General features: G+C 47.8%; 1 protein-coding gene across 1 annotated transcript in view; it reads left to right on the top strand.

Annotated features, from left to right (window-relative positions):
• Nucleotides 1-1,098: 1,098 nt before the first annotated feature.
• T265_06732 (hypothetical protein) overlaps nucleotides 1,099-16,706 on the top strand; it is a gene marked incomplete at both ends in the record, with an annotated part of 27,881 nt that continues 12,273 nt past the window's right edge. The window contains 3 exons of the mRNA XM_009172069.1: nucleotides 1,099-1,322; nucleotides 1,848-1,973; nucleotides 2,016-4,106. Coding sequence (XP_009170333.1) covers nucleotides 1,158-1,322; nucleotides 1,848-1,973; nucleotides 2,016-4,106 — 2,382 coding nt within the window. The remainder of the gene's footprint in view (nucleotides 1,323-1,847; nucleotides 1,974-2,015; nucleotides 4,107-16,706) is intronic.

The raw sequence follows: 16,706 nt of genomic DNA, 5'->3' as shown, positions 1-16,706 counted from the left end.
GTAGCCGCACGCCCGACCCAGTCCAGAAGTTTTGACTAGGGTTTTGAAGTTCACCGCTGTGCCTGCACCGTCTTTAGTTGATAACTCTACGTATTTTAGGCGCTGCATCCACGTGAAGCTTGTCCCCTCTAGAGTATTGTTGCCTTTGGCAGTCGGAGTGTCTGCGGCATTTGAGGAGTAAGTGCTATCCGTGGTCTGCCGGTTGCGTCGGCGTGCTTTCAGGAGCACAAGGGGCTATGACTACAATTGGTTTGGCCAAGAGTTAGGGCCGGCCGAACTGGCTCCAAGTGGAAACCTGGTTCGCACATCTTCTCTAGGATTGCTGTGGCCCAGCTTTCGCGCCCCTATGGGGCGATCCTCAGATAAACGCGATCGTTGGGTAGACCTTTTGCATGCCGACAGCCCGCTCCAAGATCTTCTGTGTGACAGATGAGGATGAAAGGGTGACTAAAAGCCCAAGCGTTCTGGCGTAATTAATTTGCGCGAAGCGATTCTCGGTTAGGTTTTGTCAGTAAACTACCAAGGAGCGAATGAGCCCGCTTCGTTGGTGTGATTTTCCCGGAAAATGACCCCAAATGGTCAGCCTGTTCTGCCTTACACGCCTGTACAAGAGAAGTTCCTTGAAGGCCTCTGTTGCTGCATCATATAGCTGCATGACTTTCCTCGCAGCCAGCTGTACCGGGGTGGTTGGCGCAAGGCACTCGTTCAGCGAAGAAAGTTCTTTATCAACCCCCCCCCCAGTTGATTTTTGTGTCTGCGTCCTCCAGAGCTTTAGAAAAGAGCACCAGTTTTGCGTCGAGTATCCCGACTAAAGGGAAACATTCGCACTGGCCTTTCTGATTCAGGAGTTGGGGGTTTTCCTCTCTTTTCGATGGCTCTCTTCCTAGTTACGGAACGCATTGCACACTTACTGTCCAGGCAACTGGCGCAGAGAAGCGGGTTATGTGAGTTAACTAATTGGCTTACATGACCGTCCCGTAAACCCATGCATTTAGAGTGCCACCAGACTTTGCGAGTGCGGCATTGCATAACGCGAACTTCCTTCGTCTTACTCACACTCGTGGCTACTGAGCCCGCTGAACCTGTTGTTGATATGTGCTCGTTTCGCCAGGCGCGCGTTTTGATGGTCCGTCTTGCTGGTTTCGGTTTCGGCTGGGATGCAGCCTGAACAATTGCTTGACGCGTTCAAAAAAGATTTAGATAATTTGAAAGATAATGACAAATACAAGATCAATGCCCTCACCATATTTGCCAGGGATCACAAAGATTCTGATGATGTTGCGCAAGGCATTGTTACCCTAACTACTAACCACGTTCATGCGGTAAGTTGTCACTCTCCCATCCCTTGAGCACAGTGTGTAATTTCGCACAATAAAATTCTCCACGTACATACATCTCGTTTTGCTTGCCTTATACGGCCGGGTTGGACGGTGTCTTAGATTTCTAGCTACATTCGGCATTCATGCGGTTTATAATTCCGCCCGGGTAAATTAGTAAGCTGCAAGTAGCTATGACTACAAGCTAGTGGTCGTGCGTCTAGCGTGCGCGACAGTGCTTGTGTGTGTTCAGTAGCGTGCGCTGGCTTAGGTCTGTTCTTCACTTCAGATTTCGCTATGTAACGCTAGGATCGGTTTTGACCATATCTGTTCTCCAGGAGTTGTATCGCCGTCCGACGCGGAGTTTCTGTGTTAGCACCAATCATGAATATTTGGGCTAGCCTGTCGTACGTCCGTGTATTTACTTCTTGCGACACTTGTATTTTTGTACTTCTAGTAGAGCTCTGCCGAACCGTCTCGGGCGTGTCGCATTACGTCTCGGACGAACTTCTGTTACCGCTCTTTTTTCAGATCCCGTCGGGACTCAAACTCATCGGCCTCTACGTTATCGACTCAATAGTTAAAAACGTAGGTGCACCATTCAGAAAATTGTACACAAGCACAATCGTGGATGCGTTTGTGCATTCATTCCAAGCGGTAAGTCGCCCTATTGACGCGTCCTAACTGAACCGTTTCTAGATTAGAGACGAGAAGGGTCGTCTCAAACTGTACAACCTCCGGACAACCTGGAAAGATATCTTCCCAAACACCCGAATGTATGAACTAGATATCAGGGTGCGTGAACATGACCCTGCTTGGCCCTTGTTGGCTGTCCCGCCCGAGAGCAAAGCTGCTTTCCGTTCCTTGCCCAACATTCCCAAAATCCAAAACAAGACGGATAATAAGGATATTGTCGTCACAGAAACATCATCTCCTCTTACTGCATCCATTTCTTCTTCACGTGACCCCCGCCTTAACCGAAAACGAAAATCCCCAACAACATCAGCTCCTGCTCCAGCGGAAGAGTTTTTGATCGATCGTTCCGGAGACCAGAAAATGGAGGCTGTTGCTCGTAAGCATGGAAAACAGGAGGAGAACGTAGAACCACCGAAGAAACCAGCGCTTTTCGGTGGTCAGGATCTAGACATGCGCCCACAAAATACACCACTACCGGTGCGGTCGGGTGTGTGGTCAGAATATATTGATAAGCACGCGGAAGTTGTCTCCCGTAGGGAAGTAAAGGATGTCGATATGAGGGTTTCAAACGCTCCTGTGCGCCCGGAAAGCCTAGAATCTCGGCCTCCGGTGTCTTGCACCATTTTGCCTACCCCTACAACCGTAGTGGCTGCACCCGTGTTGCCTTCACCTGTAAACTTGACTCGTCATTTCACTGAATCCCGGGCCCCAACTGCAGCCTCACTTGCTTCCAACGAATCATCTGCCTTTGCGGTTCCAGCCGAAAACCAAAACTTCGTGCCTCATGATACGAATGTGCGCGTCTTGTCTCAGCCACCGCCGCCCCATACACAAATCTTACCTTTACAGGGTTTTCAGCCACGGGTTACCCCGCGTTTCGATAAAGACCCGAGTTTGGAGCGATTGCCGATCATGCCTGAGCCGTTCAACCCACCAAGTCGATCTGTGGTTCGTGGCCCTCCCATCCGTGGTCCAGTATGGAGAGTGGAGATTTATGGATTCCCTGATATGGTCAACATTGGAGTCGACCCCCGTATGCTGTCTTTAGTGCCGCATCCAAAGCCTCCAAGACGTATTACGATAGATGGCCGCCAGTACAGTCTCCTTCTAGACCGTGTGCAGCCCTTGATAATGGTGGGGGATCAGGTGCATGCGGTCCGATTTCGATGTGAATTTGCCACAGTTTTGATTGATGGTCGCTGCTTCACTATTCCGGGGACCGGGTTCACTAAAGTGATGGTTGGATGGCGGCCCTATCAAGCCTATTTGGGTGGCCCGGGTCATGAGTTGGTGATAGATGGGAGACCACACACTATACCACTGAGTTCACAGCTGACGTACGTAACTGTTGGATATCACTCTGTTGGCGTGAAATTTGTTGGCGATTTACCACGAAATGTTAACGTGTTGCCGCCCATTCCTCCCCGTTTGCTGAAGTGGGCCGGCCAAGGTTTGTTCGGATCCCCCAGAGACCTCCGAAGAGCACCACTGAATCCACTTGTCGAACTTGCCCGGCTAGCTGAAGGACGCCCAGCTCCACGTAAACCTACTATGATGCAGGACAACTCAGAAGTCAAGATTAAAGGACAAACTGATGCTGAACCACCAGTTGGGTTCGGTCGGTCACCCGTGACCAATGTAGAACGACCGTTGTCATCTAGCGAGTCGGCACCTGCAGTTACCGATCCTAAAACTATCATTGATGTACATGCACTCTTTCAGAAGCTGGTTAAGGCGGGCATAGTGTCGGACACTTCCCAACCCCCTCCTGAACTACAGAATTACAGTTGGGAACGCTTCAAACATCCATGCACCTCCGAAACTGATAACTTGTACACAGGTCACCAGTGCAGCCAGTGTGGGTTACGCTTTCAAAGTGATCTTTCACCCGAATTCGCCTCGCATTTGGACTATCACTATATGAAGAATTCCTCTGATGAAAGTGAACGGAGAAGCAGGAATTTCTACCAAGGAGCACGGTATTGGCTTCTGAGTGAAACAGTCAATGATGGTGGTTCTCAATTTGATTCCGAAACGCCTTTGCCGGATCTTCAAGAGAGCAAGTGTCCCGCATTTGCCGACCCATCGCGAAACGTAAGTATACAAAATTTCACTTTGTCTAACATAGTTGACAGTAAATTTCTAACCTGTCGAACCGTCTTTTCATCGAAACATTGTAAGCTTGGGCTTTCAACTAATGCGCCGATTGACTTCCAACTGTGTGCACCATCGTCAACGACAATAACAAGGTACAGCGTCCTTGCAGACCTTCAGAACTCCTCAGTGGCAAGGGCTAAAGTAAGAAATGACAGATGGATGTTGGTCTGTCTAAATTGTACGCCTATGAACTGAGAATTCGCGGATTCTGTGCCATCAACTGATGACAGGCGAACACCGGAAACCTTCTCACTGTTTTACTGACCTTAGGTGTTGCGCGCTGGCACCAGACTATCCAAGTACAAGAACGTTTAATTAGTAGTGTATAATGAATTGCTTCACAGCCCTTTCTGGCCGAATGGTTCCAACTTGAGAAAATTTGGGCACATTTCCATCATTTGTGCGTTTAAGACCATGGAATTCCAACATGGTCTCCTCGGTTTAGTTAAATGGCAAATCAGGCATGTCTGGCCGTTGAGAACTCAGAATAGCCCTATAAATCTGACGTCCAAGTGCTCACTATTACAACCACTTTATCCTGAAGAATCATCAGACCAAAGCAACGTCGATGCATTTCCATGATGCCTCTGGCTACAACGGATCAGTTGTCATAGACAAATTGCAATCGCTTCAGCTGTTGTCAGTGCATTTTGTCGGACGACGTTAAGGTGGCTTGATGGAGCTTCATAGATCGCTGTGGAAGTTATCCGGTTGTAAGTATCCATCAGACCTGATGTGGTCGCACCATTCATGTGTCAGCTTACATGTCAATCATGGGTACCCGATCATAGTATAGTATAGTATAGATCATAGTATAGTTTTTGGACATGCGTGGACGGATATCTTGTCCTTCAATTTGCCAGTAAGAATTCGATCGCAACTGAAATGCATCCAGTGCCTCATTTGCTTTCTAAGGGCAGTGATGAACCGACGTTTAAGCATTTTGGCTGAAGGTTTTTACGAAGGAATCTCCCGTCAGTCTAGTTGGCTATAACGTTGCTTCAGTAGTATGCCGTCTCGTGTTGCCCTCCAGCGTTTGCTGATCCGCTTTTTCATGAGGAAGCCCGCGACGCGCGTGAGTGAGGTTTCCAGATGCTGCAGCTTTTTGCACGGTCACAAACGGGTACACTTCCGAATAACTGACCAGTTCCTGATATCTCTACCCTCACGGTTAACTAATTGGCGTTTTCAACGTACCTGATGCTTGTCAAGCCTACATTTTTTGTGCGGAGTGCACTGCAGTCTTCCGGAACTCTCAAAAAACGTACCGCTTTCAGTTCAGCCGGCTAACTGACCGAACCGCTCAGTTCGCATTAGGTCCTTTTGTGTCCTCGCTACGGCGGTGAAGCATCGGTGTTGAACACTGATGTCATGCTGTCGATGATGATGATGTGTCCTCGCCTAATAGTAAAATAATATTTCGGCCCCAGGTAACCGTTTTAGCCCCAGTGGGTTGGTCAGTTTGCCGAAGGTTGTACAGGGCTCTACGTTCCGGTGAGACGCGCTTGGTGGATGACTTAGGTGTAATGTTCACGCTTGCTACTCTTCTGCCGCTGGTCACATTTCTACTTACAGGGTTCGCTTATTCATGAGTTATCCATGGCTGTGTCACCGAATACAAACGGGATGAAGTTGGCTACGTGATCCTCAGTAGCTGCTAGTAGCTTTGAGGCCTGGATGCCTCACAGCGCTTAGACAGTCTGCATGTCATGTTTCTGAGACCAAATTTCCAAGATAAATAGATGGGGAGAATAGTTGCGGGTTTCACAACCGACTGGATACAGTATAGTAGTAATAATCCTCCAGTGGTAACCATTTCGGTGCTTAATCGTCGTACCATCTGAGGGAGGCACAAAGGCTGAGTTACTGCCAGGTTGCCCAAGCCTAGACAAGCTGTCGAGATGCCGGGTTAGGGTTCGAACCACATACTTTTCATTCAGTAGTTTCGCACCTCAGCCACTGAGTAACCTCGATCCTTGGTGCGGAAGCCGACATCAATTTCATGCCTTTTAAAACTAACTAAAGTTGTCTGGCGTAAGCGAACAGTCAATGGTAGTTGACCATCGTGTGGATATTTCAAAAGCACTCAAGTGATTGTAAGGTTGTAGCTCTCAGTAGATTTGTACTGTAGTCGTTCAATGGACCGGAACAAAATTAAACGCATTATTCATCCACATTCCGACAGTGCTGAAGTGCACACTTCTGGGTACCATGTCGAATAAAATGACATTACCAGCCTGTTTTCCGTGCTGCTCCAACTGTCTCTGATATCCTGCAGTGTCATGCCCAGCACAAAGTAGCACGCAGATCTCAGTCAGGCTATCGAAAGGAGGTTACGTGAAACCCGCAGCACACTGTGTCCGGTAGGGTTCTCATCTGCATAATGAACGAACGGGTGAGGAGCAAACGTGATGATCCTCACTAGTGTTGAAAAAACTTGAATTTGCTTGTTTCCTACCATTAGCATCTTCAGGAGTGTGTGGGAAATCTGACCAAACTTTACGGCCATATTTTTTGGCGAGGTATATCCACGGGGTTTAAGCCTCTGGTATTCTAGGGCATCATTGTTCTGACCTGCATGGTGGACCTGCTCAGTATACTCTTGTTCTCGCATTTGGGTCTCGCATGTTGGGCTTAGATGTTACTGTACCATGGAGACCAATGGCCCTATTGCGTCCGACTCAGGGTTTGTTCATTGAGGTTGGACCCGTTGAATGAAAGTGCAATATTGCTGTCCACAATCATTGGGGTCTTAGTTCCAGGTTGCTTTTGAGAGCCCGTTTATGGTGACGCTGTAGTGAAAAGGTCTTGAGACAGGTTTATAAAAATTCTTCGTGCTGTCGGTGTTGTTTGTTCCCCGGAATGGTGACAGTTCTGGCGCTTGTCTGCACTTGTTGCAAGATGCTGGTGCGAAATAATGCCGGTAGCGTTCATGCTGCCATCTAACCAGATTATCATAGAGTGGAGATGCAGGTGTCCCATGTCTTTGTGCATGGCTATCCTATGGGGCTTTCCATCTCGTCATTTGCACTAATGGGAGTTTGCATGTCTGTTCAGTAGTGGGACATCGGTGCTTATCCAGAAGTCATTGGTAGTACGCATGAAAGCAGCTAGACTGATTTGTTTAGAACAGCGTTTTTCAGAGGCCACTGTTCATGAACCTGCGGAAGGATGGTCACTAAGCAGTAACTAAACTAGCGGTAAAGGTTCCAGTCAAGGAGTACTGTGGGGGTCCCCATAAACTTTGTTGTGACACGGTTTGTACAGAGTGACGTTCGTGGTTACGTGGACCGGAATACCGATTAGTTCGCCAAACCTAGACGAGATGATTAAGGCCCGTAATCAGACTATCCTCCAGAGAAGCGTGCTTACGAGGGGAGATGTCCACTTCGAGACTACTGCGATAGTGTGTCTATGAGAAAGGATGTGTCAGTTAGGGTGCTGAATGGTTTTTGTGAACGCCAGTGCGCTAGAAATGTTTGCAGTTGCTACATGACACCTAAGTAAAACAACAAGTTACTGTGACACTGAAAACGTGACAAATAAGCCCTGCAATGAGTTCATATGCATTTCGGTTGACTTATATAGCCATGGCGGCAGAACTGTCAGTCCGAGTTTCATCTTAGCAAGACTTCAATGTTAAACACTGATGCTTCGGTTCCGCAGGGCTATAATCTATTCAAGAGCCCTTTGAAAAAGGAATAAAAGTGAATGAGCACGGGATTCAGTACTGGCCTACCACACCATGAATGGCACTTTAAAATAGTAATCCTTTTGTTTTAACGTCCTTTGATTACATAGACAGGTAGTGGCAGCTGTGGACAGGAACAGTGGAGATGCAGAGGTTGGGTTTGAACCGCGGACCTTCAGGTCAGTAAGTTCGCGCTTGAACTACCTTGAGCCGCACTTGCAAGGCACGTACAGAGAAAGCCTCAACAAAGTGGCACAACTCAACACTGAGGGATGGCCCAGCAAAGTGTTATGTATTCATTCATTGGTGCCTCTAGCTTGCCTTGTTCACTGCATTTTGTTACCTGGACACTAAGCACTAGGTGATGGGAGACATTTTTCTCTTTGTCCTTTCTTCACGGTCTGTTGAGGTTTCCGTAACGAAATCTTGAGTCACGTGTAGGCTTGAGAGGCAACTGTTACACCAAGCTAGATAAATTGCGTTTTGTTTCGAGACGGTTTCGGCTTTGTGTCTACTGTGATGTTCGGTAGCGGTTGAGCACTACTTTCCACTTTCCATAATGATGTTGAATCAGGTTTGTGTGGAGGTAATGCAACCGACTACTCAAGAAGTAATATTAGTCGCTCCGTTCACGTGTCATCCGACTTTGAACCAACGAATGGTCAGGTTTTTGTGGCTTTCAGTAAGAAGGGTAATGCAGGTGTAACGCATTGAGTGGGCTTTTGCCCCAATCCGTAAGTTAGTCTTGCGACCAAGCTGATTGTCTCGTGCTGATAGTTGATGTATCATTCAGGCACAATTACTACCCGAATAATATGATGGAAATACCCGGTTAAAGTACCGCCCATGACCTGTAACGTTTGATTTGCACGCTTCAAAGGTGCAAGGGATGTGAAAAAGACCAACTGAAATAGACTAGTGATACAAGGACAGCCAACAACCTGTTGCACAAATTCAGTTTAGCGTCCGAGTCCTTGCCTGACCTATGACGTACTGTAGTGACATTTCCACCATTAATCAACTCCTGTAATGTATATTCTTCGAACTTATGTCAGATGGCGTTACGTCTTCCAGCCTCAGTGGTTCTTAATGGGCGCCGAATCTTCACGTCGTTGTCCTGATTTGCCACGAGTCTTCGGATGGGTGTGGTCGTAATATTGTGCACCTAGTGTACATAATTACTAATCTGTCTAAAGATTGCTAAATTCAATAATTATGCACATTTCGTCCATCCGGCTCTGTAACGATTAAAATAGTTCGCAGGTATTGTTGGTCGTGCATACACTGGTTGGTAGCACTAACAAACCGGTTCTAGTATTTAGTTTCCAAAGAGTGGTAGCTACTGTCACCGACCTCTAAAAAAAGTGCTAAGAGTAGTAATCAGTTTGTGAATGTAGCAGCCTAACGAGTAGGTCATACGACTTCACGTGGGTTGGTGAATGGTTTTTATTTATCAGTTTACCCTCAATTATTGGCAAAGTCGATCCGAGTCATACGCAAAAAACGGTGCTGATATGTGATCCATCTCGCCAAATCGAGGATACCGGTTGTTACAGTTTTGACTAAAACGACCACTATCTGTGCTTCCGCGCGACATTTGTGATCACCAACACCAGTGTCCTATACAGATGCTTCGCTGCCGTATTTATCAAGCAGTCGGTAATGCCCAAAAGTTGCTGAAAGTCAAACCACATAAATGTTATTTCTACCAAGCGTTACTTGCTGTTTTGCGGTTTCCGAAAAGTAAGGTTATTTTGCCCTCAGCTCTTTGATGTATTCTTTGAAACCCAATGATGAAAATTTCTGGCAGTAACTTGCCGGGAGCCGATATCCAGGGCCCTCACTTTGGCTGAACATTCAGCAGCTAAAATGGTATTTGTGTTCATATGTAGGTTTTTAATCCCAAACAGCTCTAAGTCCAGATGTATACTTGCCCACGCTTGTAAGAAGCCCGCCTCAGGGACGGACAGTAGAAAAATAGAGCGTCCAGCCGTGGCTTTTTCAGTGTGTAACTCATGCAACCCGAAGGATGCATGGGGGTTGAGGTACTACTAGGCTGCATAGGCTTAGGAAGAAACAACCAAAAAGGTAGGGTTGGGTTCAAGTGACGCCTGGTATTGCTGCAGTTTACCATCATTATTCATCATCATTGTCGGCTGCAATAACCGCGTACTTGTACAGTGGTTGTAGCTGCCACAGTTTCGTTCACCGATGATTCCGGGAGGTGGGGTAGGTAGCTGCTCATTGGAGGCGGGAGCTGATAAATTAGTGCGTAAATACAGCACTGTAGATGGGCTGTTAAGTGGGGGGTTGGAAAGGGGGCTATGCATTGAAGGCAATAGCTTCGATGCATGAGCGCCATTGAAGGCGCGACTGAGCCATGTCTGACAATGTCTCTAACCAGTGATATGGCCCGTCTCGGTGTCCCCATCCAGGAAGACGGCAATGACCAGCGCAGCTAAGTTTGCTGGTTATGGCTTTTATACTTCGCTGCCAAGTCGTTGTTTGACCGCCTCTGGCTCTCTTCCACCCTTCACGTGGTTGTGCGGAAAGAGCCCTTTGAGGAAGTCGGTCGACTGACATACGCAGCACGTGGCCAAGCCAGCGCAACGTATGCAGTGTGATCAGTCCACCTATCGAGGATGAGTTATTTCTCCCGAATACCATTCGGCGAACCTCAGCATTGCTGATCCGGTGTTCCCACCAGACTCGGGCAATGCTCCGAAGACATTGATGGTCAAACACTAGTGTTCAACGCGTACTTCGCTGCCATGCAGCCATAATTCAAATGAAAGCTTTATTGTGAAGAAAATAGTAAAAGTGCATGGGGAAGGAACTTGATCCTAGCCTAACACAATCATTTAGAGGTGCCTACATCTCAAGGCACTCAGGTAATCTGGATTGAAACTGAAAAGACTGCAACTGGCACCGACTAGAAGCCACATCCTACAGCGTCCCCAATCAGGCGCAGTGAGGTTCACGGGGTCTCCACCCTAGAAGACGAGTCATACTGAAAACACCCGAACGATTCGTACTCTGTTCCATAACCCTCTGTCAGGTCAGCGGTTGGTCACCTCTCTGTTTTGGACACGGAAAACGGCACTCTTCGATGTTCGATGGTTCGGCATACGCAATGCATGGCCTAACGAACACAGCCCCTGGCATCGGACACACTCTTCAGTTGAAGTTCTCGCTTCACAATTGAAAACACCACTGACTCGTTACGGATTTGCTGACACCAACCCACATGAGGTGACGGTTGTCGAACACCTGAAAGCCTCAATTCAGCTGCCCGAACACGCCAAGTGTCACAGCCATACAACAAAACAGCCCTTACTGTAGCCTGATATTCACGTCCCTTGAGATTCAGGGATATACAGCTTTGGCGCCATAGGTGTCTCAAATTAGCAAACGTGACCCGAGTCTTGTAGATTCTTGCATTGACCTCATCTGTCACTACAGTTGGAGCTGTTGCAACTTCCACAACCTTGTGTCCGTCTCCTTGGCTTTCAAATAGCTGTATTTCCAAGAGCTAACTTCACACTATACGGGTGCGAAACGCATGACAAAGGACGGGATGACTTTGGTCAGTTCATCCAAAAACATCCGCACTTTCTCTTCGAAGACGAAAACAATGTCGTCTGCGTACTTCAAATCAATAAGGCTTTCTTCAGAGTTTGTGTGAACACCGGGGTTTTGGAGATCTTCCAGCGTTCGTCTTGTTATGTTGTCGATCAAGCAATTAAATAGGAATAGAGAGAGTGGGCGCCACCGACGGATACTACTTTGTTTGCGAAGGCCTGTGAAGAGCTCTCCGTATACTCTCATATGTCGGAAGTCTGAGAATATGTTCACAAACTTTAGGGGCATTCCTTGATAGGTGAGCGTGTCAAGGAGAACCGACCAGCCACCCGGGCCGAATGCACTTCGAAAATCCAGGAATACTAAACTTACGGGTCGTTTATACATACGATGTTCTAGTACCTGACGGAGTGTAGGGATTTGCCGGGGCCGAAATCCTGCTTGCCGCTCTTAAGTACGTGTTTCACGAACCACCATAAGGCGACGGAGTACAAGTGACGCCAATATTCTCGTTATTACTGGGGTCAAGCCAATCTTCCTGTATTTACCACACCCACTACGATACCCCTTTTTTGAAAATGGGGATTATCACCGACTCTCCCCAGTTGTCTGGGACAGTCTCCTTTTCCCAAACGCGGGCAAGCGGATTAGACAAGCGCTGATTGAGGACTTCACCGCCATCTATAAACAATGCGGCTGGGAGGTCATCCGGACCAGGATTTCGGTGGCGCTTGACAGAACACACACAAGCTCTGAGGCTGTAGGCTTTTTCACCTTCACCACATCAGCTGTAATCCCCATATGATTGACAGCTGGTGGTCACAATAGTTGTTCGAGGTATTCGGCCCACCATTCGAGGCGTTCTTCATTCAAGATGGTTGCGCCCCTTTGATCTTTTATGGTTCTTCTCGCAGACCGTTTCAAGGGGCCGGTCGCGCGGATCAACCGAAACAGTTTTCATGTACTCCCGTATTTCCCGTCAAGGATAGACTGGGCCTCACCGTGGTGTGATGCTTTGTGTACCTCCGTGAACCCGTGAGCTTTACTGAGTTGTGTCCATGTGACACCGAAAGAGTCTCATACCAGGCTTGTCAATGGTTAGAGTTCTGAACTACACAGTCCCCCGGCCCTCCACTTTCGGGGTTTGAACATGTGTGGCGACTTATTTTATAAAAATGCTAATCCACTTGCATTTCCCGACAAACCACTGCCTTGCAGTCAGGCTGTCGGGCCGAAGCTTTTGGTTGTTGACACTAATGGTCCCCTTGTCTAGGTGTGGGCGACCTGACAATATCTCGGTCCACGTATGACCAGCGTACTTAAAACTAAAAATAATTTCATGCCACATCGACCGTCGCGTGGTATCACCAGCCGGTTCGCCTTACTTGCTGCATATGGCAGGCCTGGTAATCGAAAACATGCTACTGCTGATGACTCCCTTCCTCTCCTCTTCTACCCTACCCCACCTAAGTTTGAATAATCCCCGCAGGCCGTAGCATTGGGACTGACCGCATTGTTCACCGTGCTGCAGCTTCTGTACGTCCGACTTCAACGACAACCCTAAACACTTCGAAATTGTTGTGCGGTCAAGCAAGCAGTTGGTTATGCCGAGATGAATACTGTATTATGAGACCGAGCGAAAGCGCCTTCACCTGTTTGGATACCCGTTTATAGTCACCTCTGCGCCGTTTGTTTGGCAACGTCTTTTAGAGAATCTCGAGAAAGTGATGTCCATCGCAAGCTGTTTTTTGTGCCTGCTTACGCCCCAGTGGACTAATCCTGAATCTGCCAAAGACAGCTTATGTGATGCTCTAGGTGCTCTTTCACAGCGGGTTAGATAGTCATCGTTATGGTTGACGGTGACATAAACGCACAGGGAGGTATACTTGGCGCTGCTGAGGCCCAACCAGGTGGTCGCCTTGGGTTGAATACGAAACGTACAGACAACAGAAATGGTTTACTTCCAATGTGGACCGATTACAGTACCAGTACCATTTTCCGGAACGGTAGAAATCGCTTGACGGTATGGTGCACACCAACGAACCAGTCCTAAATCCGGTGGCGATGTTCGATCACTGTCTGCGTCTTCTTCAGGAACACCAGCGTGAACACCGATAATGCACTTGTGCGCTGCTGCTTTTCACTGCGCTCTTCAGGCCTATGCAAAACGCGTACATCTCGCTAAGACATAGGACCCAGAAATCAGAGCAAACTCAGAACCGGCTCCTCGAACGCTTGCCGGACTATTCTATGTTGGATATTAATGGGCACTGGGAATAGATATCCACAGTGCTTCTATTTACGGTACATCCCACCCAACTCCATCCAAACATTGGATCTCTGATAGAACCATATCTTTACTGGAGGACGGATTCCTCTTGACCGCGATCACAACTCAACCGTACGCCAGGTAAAACTGAGTGTCTATGCAACCAAGAGGCCTGGTGGACCGGAAAATGTGAATAAGTTAAAAGATGCGAAAAAATTGTGAAGAATTCCGTTAGCTGTTCCACTTGATTCGTTCGATGGTTCTCGGAGCCTCTTGTTAGCGCATCTATGATGGACCAGGATGGCGAAACGAAGCAAAGCTTTTGGACCACTGGGTACAATACTTCGAACAGTAATTCAGTAAGCCGCCTGCTATCTCCAATCCGGGCTGCCGGACTTCAATAGACCATGTAACCGCCCTCAGCGTAAGTAATGTCCGAGTGTATATACTCACCCAAATGCCATCCTGCTCCTGGCCCTGAGGGCCTTCCACTTGCTCTCTTCAAGGATGGTGACGTATTCTTCAATCAGCGCCTGTCTATCCTGTTTGTGTCTATCTAGGAGGAAGCAACCGTTCCAGATAACAGGTGAATCGATAACAGTATCCATTTTGAAAAGGGTTACTCACAGTGAATGTTGTAACCACACAGGTGTTAGTTTGACTTATGTTGTAGCAAGGCTTCTGGTGCACTGATTCGTCTTACGGTGGCACGTGAGCATCAATCAGGATTTCGACGAAGTAGACTGCGTTCATCACATCTTCAAACCGTCAGGTATTATAAGCACGTCATATGCACCGACGAACCACAGTCTCGGTATTCCTTGATTTCAAGGGTGCGTTAGATTCTGTCGATCGGCCGGTGGTGTTTACTACAGCTGATCAACAGTGTATGCCCCAGAATTTTGTGGACACCATCCGGTCCATACTTTCACATACTTCAGGGCTTGTGAGAGTGTATGGTGAGCTCTACAAAATGGTGTCCGACAAGGATATCCACTTCCTTCGTTCTTATTTAGTTCCGTTAATAATGAGATACTAAGGCGAAGGCTGGAATGTCTGAAATGCTCCGGTGTTCAAATTGTTGCTAGTGAGAGCCTTGTCGATCTGACATGCGCTGGCTACGCCGGTCTTATTTTTTAAAGTGAGGGAGCATTGCGAGCTCTTGAATAGGCTGGCCACCATCGTACCGTCTTTTGGCATGCACCTAGCACCTTTAAATTACAGTCATTGTTCACAACCTGCAGTCCGAACACTGGAGGTTGTGGGAAACTTCACATACCTTGGTAGTTGTAATAGCTCTGACGGAAATGTGCCTGATGAAGTCCAAAAGGATCTCAAAAGCCATAATCACGTTTTCTAGTTTACGTCACTTGCGGGATCAAAAAGTCTTTCACTGGGTACTAAGGGTCGCTTGCACCAAGCTACAGTAAGGGCTGTGTTGTATGGATGCGAGAAGTAGCCTCTGCGAACAGATGATGTGAGGCGTCTTCACCGATGGCCTAGAAGCGTTTCTGGTTTTGGATGGCGTTAACGAGGTAATTGGGAAGCGGGTATATTGTAGTGTAGCAGGTACTCCAGTCGCGGGGAACGTCCAGCACCATCGACTATGATGGCGCAGCAATCTGCTGCGCATGTCAAAACACGGTCTACCAAGATGAGCGCTTTCCGTGGCTACTTCAGAATGACGGAAACTGTGAGGTCGACATGGCAGAAGTATGTGAGAAAGAATAGGAAGAGTTTGGGTGTTCTTGGAGTACGCCTTCCAGGCTGAAGGCCCCATGACCTCTCCTGCGTTCAGCTGGAGACATTGCAAGAAACGGCTGCTGTTCGTTGTCAGTGGTGTTCGTTCTGTCAGTTTCCTTCCAGATTGTCCGACTGAGCGGTGGGAGGTGTAGGCACCTCGGTGCTTGCGATGGGCCATGAGCAGGTCCCCGCACTCACCCACTTTTCATTCTAAGGCTTTATAGTTCGATGAACTTTACGGTGTACGGCAATGAAGATTGCTGTCAACCTTGATGTTCATGGTGCTTATAACTGATTTCGCTGCAACTGTTTAGGACAGACACTTGGGATCCTACCGCGATTGTTTTGGTGTCTTTCGAACACTATAGCCATGCAACTCAACAGTGTTGGGTATGGGGTAGGTTCCGAAAATGGACTCGGTATTTTAGAACTTTGAGTCGCAAGCATGATCGTCACCTGGTTCCCTGGTGGCTATTGAATTGTGGAAGCGCACCAGTTCGTCACTTAATCTATGAAGGGTTTGAAGTAGCTCTAAGGTTAGCATGCCGCCAGCTCATTCCTCCACACTTCTGTTTCTCGTCTGAGTTCGAGTGGCTTGACAATGTGACTGCCCCCGGGATTTTCGTTCGAATTACAGGAATTTAGGGAAGGGCTGCCAGTGTCAAATACTTCGGTTTTATTCCTCCCTAGAAAACCAATGAGCCCTAAGTTATCACGGGTTTTACTGCATTCTGTCTTCGAATCTGAGCTGATTTTGACGGTGTCTGGTGTTCGCTGAAGTTCATACCAGCAAGCCTCATTCAGTTGCTCTACTTTCGCACTGGTTAGTGCACTGGATGTATGGACATATTTTACAGCCCTAACTAATATCACAATCGTTCGGCTTGGAATTCTGGTTTGCTCACTGTCATCACCATCATCATCATCGACAGCATGACAGTGTTCAGCACTGACGCTTCACTGCCGTACAACCATGATTTATTTGAAAGCCTTATTGTAAAGAAAAGAATAAAGGTGGACGGGGAAGGGACTTAGTGCTAGCTTACCACAATCATTCCGAGGTGCCTACACCTCCAGACATTCAGTCAGGTAATCTGGATAGAAACTGACAACAAGAACGCCACTGACATCGACTGGCAGCCATATCTTGTAGTGTCTCCAACCAGGCACAGTGAGGATCACGCGGTCCCCATCCTGGAAGGCGAGTAGCACCGACAGCACCCAAGCGTTTCGTGATCTCCTTCATACTCCT

This window comes from Opisthorchis viverrini, assembly GCF_000715545.1.
Source record: "Opisthorchis viverrini unplaced genomic scaffold opera_v5_144, whole genome shotgun sequence".
In the NCBI taxonomy this organism is placed as follows: Eukaryota; Metazoa; Platyhelminthes; class Trematoda; order Opisthorchiida; family Opisthorchiidae; genus Opisthorchis; species Opisthorchis viverrini.
This window is presented reverse-complemented; position numbering and strand designations above follow the sequence as displayed.